Source organism: Anoplopoma fimbria, chromosome 3 (genome assembly GCF_027596085.1).
Source record: "Anoplopoma fimbria isolate UVic2021 breed Golden Eagle Sablefish chromosome 3, Afim_UVic_2022, whole genome shotgun sequence".
NCBI lineage: Eukaryota > Metazoa > Chordata > Actinopteri > Perciformes > Anoplopomatidae > Anoplopoma > Anoplopoma fimbria.
Genome location: NC_072451.1, coordinates 5,510,872 through 5,520,344, shown reverse-complemented (window position 1 = coordinate 5,520,344; position 9,473 = coordinate 5,510,872). Strand labels below are relative to the sequence as shown.

At 42.5% G+C, this 9,473-nt stretch overlaps 1 protein-coding gene across 1 annotated transcript; it reads right to left on the bottom strand.

The window, feature by feature from the left end:
• Positions 1-870: 870 nt before the first annotated feature.
• Positions 871-7,965, bottom strand: LOC129088704 (heterogeneous nuclear ribonucleoprotein C-like). The gene is made up of 5 exons (XM_054595987.1): positions 7,960-7,965; positions 7,506-7,531; positions 6,602-6,807; positions 5,563-5,635; positions 871-937 (listed from the first exon to the last, which is right to left on the bottom strand). Exons 1-5 carry the CDS (start codon positions 7,963-7,965, stop codon positions 871-873), a joined length of 378 nt encoding a protein of 125 aa, XP_054451962.1.
• Between the last annotated feature and the right edge of the window lie 1,508 nt (positions 7,966-9,473).

Genomic DNA, 9,473 nt, shown 5'->3' with positions numbered 1-9,473 from the left:
TCCTGTTATGGTACACATAACCAACCTTGACTTTAGTGCTGCAACTAACACTTCGCAGTTAATTAATATAAAAGGAATAATACAAGAATATTATAAAAAAAAACTTTTCTTAAAAGCTGAAGACTGAGTTTCACAATAAAACCAGAAAAATTGAAAAATAGTTTGTTTTCTTTCAATTAATAAATTGATTCAGCTCTACATGACATTACCTATAGACGACACATCTTCACACTCTAGTTATACAAAGAGAGATAAAAGTTATGAAGTTGTTATATATTGGGACTTCAGATTATTCACAACAAAAAATGTCAATCATGAGGAAAACGTGCTGAAAATCTTTGGTCATTAATCCAAAACAATGTGTACTTTTTAGGGATATTTGTGCATTGAGAGATCTTAATCACTTTAGGAACTACAGGTTTAACTTCCAGAAAAGGATGAAAAAATATATATATTTATATATATATATATATATATATATATATATATATATATATATATTTTAAAAAGTGTAATAGACAGTGGTTTTCCTTTTAATTCCTCTAAGCTGTTGTGCCAAAGAAGGTGCTGTTTTAAATTTTTTATCTTGAGGGTAAATAAATTATAGTTGGTCTCGTTTTAAGTGTAAATTTCACTCTGTTTTCCCAAAAACACTGTGCTGTAGTTTGTGGGGGCGAAAAAAAGAACAAGAAAAGTGCTTTACATTTTAATATTTTATTGCAATTTATTCCTTTACAGTTGTGAATAGTATAAAAAAAAACAGACTTTAACATACAGACACACAAGGTCAAAACAAACTCACCAATGAGGAAAAGACAAACACATTGAACCTAAAACTTCTCTTTCGTAGCTGAATTTTTCGTCCTCGCATTAAGACATGATGTCCGTCGAGCTGTTGTCTCTGAGAACATTAACAGTCTTGTGTTTCCGTCTTCTCCTGAGGGCAAGCAGCAAAAATAACAACAAAACAAAACTAATCGGCTTCAGGGACGATGGGACAGAAAGAGTGTGTGCACCATGCTTGAGAGTGTGTGTGTGTGTGTGTGTGTGTGTGTGTGTGTGTGTGTGTGTGTGTGTGTGTATTTGACTTCTGGAGGGATACTGAACTACTTGATTCTGCTAGGATAGACTAAGTATATTGTTTTTGCTTTCTTAAATTGCCCTTAACTGTACCAAGCCTGCTTAAAAGTGTTAGTGTTTGATGCTGATTCTGTTGTTTCTGCTATTCCTGTAATCAGGAAGTGTTTGATGCTGATTCTGTTGTTTCTGCTATTCCTGTAATCAGGAAGTGTTTGATGCTGATTCTGTTGTTCTGCTATTCCTGTAATCAGGAACTGCTTTGAGAGGTGTGCTTTAGTTTCAATAGGTCAATTGTCCTCTTAACTGCTAGGGGGAGTGGCTTACACTCCTGGCAGACAATGAGCAATCAGTAGGTAGGTCCTTAACCACTGCTGGTGGCTGGAAGCGTCAGGCAAACGAAGGCTAGGGCGAACAAAGGCAACAGGGCGACTTTTTCAAGCCAGACTTGAAAGGCTAGGGCGAACAAAGGCAACAGGGCGACTTTTTCAAGCCAGACTTCGTCAAGCATGACTTCTCGAGCGTGTACTTGTACGGGTCAGTAATTTGTTTATATTGAATACCATGTGTCTGCATCCTATTTCTGTCTGTTCCTCTGTCCGGTGGTCACGTAGACGGTGGGTCACTCCCAGGTGCCGTGACCCCACTAATCTCATCTATCCCACTCTCTCCAAGTGGTGTCGGGGGGGCTTTGGAACTGCCAGTCGGCAGTGCCGAAAGCTGAGTTCATCCCAGGCTACGCATCCTTGCTCTCCCTCAACTTTCTTGCTCTCACTGAGACCTGGATCACACCAGAAAACACCACCACACCCGCAGCTCTGTCAGATGTGTACTCCTTCTCTCACACTCCCAGAGCTGCGAGGCGAGGTGGTGGCACTGGCCTGCTAATTTCCCCAAAATGGAAATACTCTCTTGTCTCTGTTCCACAGTTCTCCCCTTCCTCTTTTGAATTTCATGCTGTTACTGTCACTTATCCAGTCAAGCTCACCATTGCTGTTGTGTATCGCCCACCAGGCCCTCTTGGTGAGTTCGTGGAGGAGCTTGACACACTAGTCTCGCACTTCCATGACGATGGCTCCGCGCTCATCATGCTCGGCGACTTCAACATCCAGACTGATAAGTTAGAACCACTGCTTTCCTTCCTCTCCTCCTTTGACCTCTATTGCTCTTCTTCTCCTCCTACCCACAAGGCCGACAACCAGCTGGATCTTATCTTCACTAGACACTGTTCTACTGCTAACCTCTCTGTCACTCCCCTCCAGCTCTCGGACCACCTCAGACTCATGTCCTACTCCCTCTCCCTCTCCTCTCCCCCCTTACTTCCTCCACCTACCCACATGGTTTCTACCCGTAGTCACCTCCGCTCCCTCTCCCCCGCTGATCTTTCCTCTTCCGTTACCTCTGCCCTCCCTGACCCTGAATCCTTCTCTCTCCTATCCCCCGATACTGCTACTGATCTTCTCCTCTCCACCCTTTCCTCCTCTTTGGACAACCTCTGTCCCTTCACCTCCAGGCCTGCACGCCTAACTCCTCCTGCCCCATGGCTGTCGGACTCAGTGCGTACTGATAGACGGAGCCTAAGAGCGGCTGAGCGTAAATGGAGAACAGGCAAACTCCCGGAGGACCTTCTCAACTTCCAATCTCTCCTTTCCACTTTTTCCTCCTCTCTAGCTACTGCTAAAGCGGCTTTTTTCCGCTCTAAAATCCTAACCTCTGCTTCCAATCCTAAAAAACTCTTTGAAACTTTCTCTTCACTCCTCCAACCCCCACCCCCTCCTCCTACTTCCTCCCTTCTCCCTGATGATTTTGCCAACTTCTTTGACAAGAAGGTAAACGATATCAGATCCTCCTTCTCTCAGCCCCCCTCTCCCTGTCCACCCTCTCCCTGTCCACCCTCTCCAGCTCTTCCCCCTCAGCTCCCCCTTCCCTCTCCACACCCCATCTTACCCTATTTTGCTCCCCTCTCCCCTAACGAGGTCCTCGACCTTGTTACATCTAACCGCCCCACCACGTGCTCCCTTGACCCGATCCCCTCCCCTCTTCTTCAGTCTATTGCCACTGAACTCCTTCCTTTCCTCACCCACCTCATCAACACATCTCTCGTCTCGGGATGCTTTCCCTCGGCTTTCAAGACTGCCAGAGTCACCCCCTTCTGAAAAAACCATCACTTGACCCCTCTGATGTCAAGAACTTCAGACCGGTTTCTCTTCTACCCTTTCTATCCAAAACACTTGAACGCACTGTCTCTAAACAACTGTCTTCCTACCTCCACCAGAACAACCTCTTGGACCCCCACCAGTCCGGGTTCAAGGTGGGTCACTCGTCAGAGACGGCCCTCCTTGCGGTGACAAGAGTCGCTTCACGCCGCGAGAGCGAACTCTCTCTCCTCTGTCCTGATTCTCCTGGACCTGTCAGCAGCGTTTGACACGGTGAACCACCAGATCCTCCTCTCCACCCTCGAGGGGATGGGCATCTCAGGCTCTGCACTCTCCCTGTTTGCATCCTACCTGACAGGCCGATCCTACCAGGTGACATGGAGGGGGCCATATCGGAACCACGCATGCTGACTACGGGGTTCCACAAGGTTCAGTTCTGGGCCCCCTTCTCTTCTCGCTCTACACAACATCTCTGGGTTCTGTTATTCGCTCGCATGACTTCTCTTACCATTGTTATGCCGATGACACCCAGCTGGTCTTGTCATTTCCTCCCGGTGACACCCAAGTGGAGGCACGCATTGCTGCGTGCTTGGCTGACATCTCGAAGTGGATGGCGACACACCACCTGAAGCTCAACCTGGACAAAACCGAGCTACTGTTCCTCCCGGGGAAGGGTTGCCCGCACCGAGACCTGTCCATCACCATTGATGATGCCGTGGTGACGCCAACTCGGACCGTGAGGAATCTGGGTGTGACCCTGGACGACCAACTGTCGTTCTCAGCAAACATTGCATCGGTCACACGCTCCTGCAGATTCCTCCTCTACAACATCAGGAGGATTCGCCCCTTCCTCACTGAGGAGACGGCGCAGGTGCTCATCCAGGCTCTGGTCATCTCCCGCCTGGACTACTGCAACTCACTACTTGCCGGAGCCCCGGCATCGGCCATCAGACCTCTGGAGCTTGTCCAGAAAGCGGCAGCACGTCTGGTGTTCAATCGCCCCAAGTTCTCCCACACAACTTCCCTTCTCCGTTCTCTACACTGGCTCCCTGTAAGAGCTTGCATCCAGTTTCAGACTCTGGTGCTAGCCTACAGGGCAGTGAAAGGAACAGCTCCTTCCTATCTCCAGGCCTTGGTCAAGCCCTACACCCCCGCCCGACCACTTCGCTCTGCTGCCTCGGGGCGATTGGTTGCCCCGTCGCTCAGAGGTCCCTGCGGCCGATCCACCCGGTCACAGCTTTTTTCTGTCCTGGCCTCTCAGTGGTGGAATGAACTCCCCACTGACGTCAGGACAGCAGAGTCGCTGCCCATCTTTCGGCGCAGGCTGAAAACTCACCTCTTCAAGAAGCACTACCCTGAGCCTTCCTCGTAGCACTTATTGCATTCGTATTAGTTGTTGCACTTACGGTATTCGTATCAGTTCGCTGCACTTATTGAATTCGTATTCGTTTACTGCACTTATCCTATTCGTAGTAGTTTGTAGCACTTATTATGTTCGTATTAGTCTGTTGCAATTATTGTTTTCGTAGTAATTTGCCTCTGCACTATACTTTTGCTCTGGTTTATGCTTTTAGATGCTTGTTTAAGAAAGGACATGCACTTATGACTTCTGGTGACGAGTAGTTCTCTTGAATACCTATGTTGAATACACTTCCTGTAAGTCGCTTTGGATAAAAGCGTCTGCTAAATGACTGTAATGTAATGTAATGTGTCATCCTCGCCGTTGACACTTTCGATATCGTCGTCACCTTCCACATGCTCTCCTTCCTCCTCCTCATCATCCTCATCGTCGTCCCTCTCTTGACTCTTCACCTGCAGGTTGAATGAGCGACAGATGATTTAGTGATGAATTATTTATTGTTGCATTTAAAACATCTCACATGCAGCTACAATATATCTGCAATAATTCGATATATCAGCCTGGGTGGTTTTTCTTGTAGCTCTTCTTTTTTTTTCTTTTTTTTTTTTTTTTTTTTTTAATTGGGGAGTTATCAAAATCTTCCAGCCTATTGCATATTAAAATACCCATCTTTAAAATTGACTTTTGTCAGACCGATAATTCAAAACCCGAATGATTACTACTACAAATGGTATTAAAAAAATAAAATTAAAAAAAGCAGTAAATTCTAATATTCTAGAAGCTAGAACCAGCAAATGTTCTGCTTGATATTTTACTTAAATGATAAATATGAATATTAAAAATGGTTAGAAATACATTTACTGTAGATTGAATGATCATTTTTACTTTTTTTAAAGCCACGCTAACTTGTGGTTTTTATCGGGAGAAGCACAGCTGTAACGTTGTTGTATCAGAGTTGTTGGGACTGACCTGTACATGTCTCCAGCTGAGCGTTTGGTGGTTTTTGACCTGTGTGGTTTGGGTTCTCCAGCCAGATTGATGTCTGAGGAGAGAACAGATCAATGAGAGATATGCAGGGGACTTCAGATCTGATCCCTCTAACTATCAAGCCGTTTACAAGATCAAATTATTTGACTTTAGGACAAATTTAAAAAATGTATTATTAAAATAAACTAACCAAGAACTGAAGCACACATGTTGAAATGATTAACAATGCATACATTCCAAGTTTTACCAGCACTAGAACATCTTGTTCTTTGCTGATCATGTATCTCCTTTGATTTATTGCTGAAGGTTTGTCCAACACAAACTTGAATGTGTGATGTGGAAACCTGAAACCTCCTTTCTGTTAAGTACTGTAGGAGACATCTTGTGTCCAGAATTGAGCTTGTGAAAATATTTACATTCTCAGAGATTGTGGAAGTGACGTATTGAGCAGATGTAATTTCAACAATTTAGTTAGTAATTACATTTTTTGTGGTAGAATAATAGCAGACACATTACTCAAAGCAGATTTTTTTGTAGTTGCAGCCTAAAGCTAAATCTTTGAGTTAAAGGTGCACAAAAACTTTACATTTCTGAGCTGCAGCCTTGAAAGACGAATTAGTAATACAAGTGTGTAAAATGTGTTTTTATATAATCGACAGCTTTGCCTCCATTGTCTCCTACTGCAGAGGATCCATTCTAGAGGACAGAAACCCACCAAAGGGTTTAAAGGGAAGGCCTTTTCAAATACTGCAAGTATGTTTTTTTCCCCTCTTGAGACACTTCTCTGCTATTTGCTTTTTTCTTGTGTGAGGTACTTGTCAATTTTACCTCATGATGCCTGAAATAATACTCACCTCAATCAGGAAAAATAACCCTTACTATTAAACATATGCAACCTGTGACAAAGTTAAATAATAAGCGTTGTTTGACAGGGTCACAAGCTCTCAAGGTAGGAAACCATTGTCCTTCCCGTTAAAATTCATATACAGTCATGAAAATATCTTAAAAACAAAATCCTTACCAAGTACTTGCCCGACAATCATCCTCCCGTCCTCCCCGCCGACGGCAGACCGGGCGTTTCTCTCGTTGGCGAACTGAACGAAGGCGAAGCCCTTGTGCACAGAGCAGCCCACGATCTTGCCGTATTTGGAGAAGATGGCCTCCACATCGGCCTTGGTGACCAGCAGGGTGTTGAGGTTTCCGAAGTCGTTCTTGTTGGTGATGTTGCTGCGTTATCAGCAGGCTTTCCTGTGAAATTAAACCATTTGAATAAAAAGAGATAGAAAAATGGTGCCGATGACAAAAGGAGAAAACCACATAAGTGATCAGTTGATGACAGAGACGTGTCCAAACCCGTCCTTAATGTGATGCTTTGCCATTAGTCTTTGCAATAAGTGTAGCTGCATAATATTATTCTCTTCTAATTTGATGATAACCAATGTCCCAGACAGTCTAAATTCGGCACCACATTGTAGCAACATACAAATCAAATGAAGCATAGTAAGTGTCCACATTGAGGCATGAAACTAACTCCAGAAACATGCAGACCTGAATGTTTGTGGGATCATCATGACTGACTATTTAAATTCATTACATTTATTAAGTTGTAGTCCTAACCAAAAAGAAAGCTGCATTCACTTAGAACTAAAGTCACAGTGGCATTCAACCCTTTGAGTTGGAAAGTTATTACCTTTAGCATATTTCTAGTATATGATTATTTCTATTGATATTCTTATTCAGCTGTTCAGGAGGTGCAACATTAGCCTGATTTAAAAGCTGGGCTCCAGCATGCTACTGCACAAAATATTCAAGGACTTTTGAGTGACATTTAGTGTCCTGCATGGTTCATTTCAAAGATTAAATATAGGCGACACATAATCGTAGTTAATCACGTGTTGTGAATTGATGACATATTGTGTCTTTACCACAGGATGTTAACCTTCACCTCCAACTGAGTGACAGAAATAGGAACAGGTTTTGTCCCTCTATCACAGAAGGTAAGGCAGGGCTTTTCAAAATGATATTTTCAGCGTCATCACGTTCCAGCAAGTCTAACTCCCCATTAACTCAAAATATTGGGAGTGTATTGGTGCTTTTTTTTTTACAGTACTAAATTATGGTTGATGGTTAGGCAGGCAGAAACAATTACTTTTCATTTCACTCCGCAGGAGAACTTGCACTTTATCATTTAGCTGTAATGCCCCATTTCAGACCACTAGAGGTCACCATTTCAGCTATACCACAATATAATCTTATATTTGCTGCCTGCTGTATATCACACAATAAAAGATCTCAATTTGTAAAGCACTAATATCAAATAAATTTGTATTCACTAAAAATAAAGTTCTCTTCTGGTACTGAAGAGCGAACCAGTCGTACCCTCATTATCATATATTCTCCTTAAAGACTGGGTCCTAAAAATGTTATTAGTGTCGCCAAATACATTTGAATAACTTTCTAGTCTTTTTTTACCATTCATATTTACAGTAAACCTGTGAGCCACATGAGGGAGCCTGCATGTTCATTTTCTTATGATAAATGTAGCTTTTTTTTCTAACATTATATTTAACTGATGACTAAAAACTAAAAGAAAAGAGTGAGATAGCCTGTTAACGCCGCCTAATTTTTAGGTATTTACAGGTGTCTATGTTTTAGATCAGTGGTTCTCAAATGGGGGTACGTGAAGGCACTCCATGGAGGGACTACGTGAGATTTTTAAAAAATATATTTAAAATTAGCATCCATTCACAAATACTTTAAAAATAGTTATTTTATAAATATTCAATAAAATATAAGTGTAAGTTCATGAACTGAATTCAATGCAACAATGCAATCTTCAGTGTTGACAGTTTAATAAATGAAACACTGATGGCAGAGCGCTGTGTATTACATCTTTTTTTCAACCAAAAATTCTTTGCACTGGTTAGGGGGTACTTGGCTGAAAAAATATTTCACAGGGGGTACATCACTGAAAAAAGGTTGAGAACCACTGTTTTAGATAACATGCATGAAAGGGAGTAGTGATTCATCAAACGTAAATCGCTTTGAAAAGGCTGTAGAAATGGTCAGGAGCATTTGTTTACTCACTAATTCGCTCATTTACGAATTCAGTTATAGGTTTATTGTGAATTGGATCGCCTTGGTTTGCCATTTCATGAATTCGGTACCCAGAGAAAAAGTTTGTGAAACACCGTTCTAATAGAAAGAAGTGAGGATGTGAGTACTCAGTGAAGCCCAGAGCCTTGTGTGAATTCAATAGGCCTACAGCAAACATGAAAACAGAAGTGGCAAAAGGTAGAGAGGAGAGGAAAGAAGGCAGAGACTCAGATAGAGGGACGAAAAGGGAAGATCATGGAACAATCGACGAGGAAAGAGGAAAGAGGACGGAGAGAGGAGAGGAAGTGAGAGAGACAAAGAGCATGAACACGGCCATGGAAGATCTCGACCTAGATCCAAGGTGCTGCTGGAAGACGGCCTCAATATTTAGTTTGATAGAAGTTATTTGTGGCATTTTTTTTATATGAATTCACATCATCACATTAAAGGTTAGGTTTGGATTGTTTAAAGTCCAACAGAAACTGACAAGGATTTTTTGCTGGCTCGGCTATCAAGAATAATGTTTTTCAGATTTCCTCAGAACTAAATGTAAACTAAAGTAGAAGATGAGTTTTTAGATCTCCATCTCTCGTTTAACTGTGAATAGCAGGAGAACTTTGCATCAAAAACCTGGCCAGTTTTTAGCAACGTTTAGACCGTAGTCTAATGAGAAACATGATTGATTACATTAAATTGAAATCATTGAATTGCTTTCAACTTCTTCAGGGGATTATGAAAGAAAAAGGTAGTGGACTGCTCGGTTAATTCATCCTGAAGAAGAATTTAGCTTAGCTGTA

Bases quoted from the DNA above. Each gene is read 5' to 3' on its own strand.
- LOC129088704 (XM_054595987.1), bottom strand. The intron at 5,636-6,601 runs GTAAGGATTTTG...TTCTCTCCTCAG, and splicing joins GATTGTCGGGCAAGTACTTG to ACATCAATCTGGCTGGAGAA. The intron at 938-5,562 runs GTCAGTCCCAAC...GCTTGCCCTCAG, and splicing joins TCAGCTGGAGACATGTACAG to GAGAAGACGGAAACACAAGA.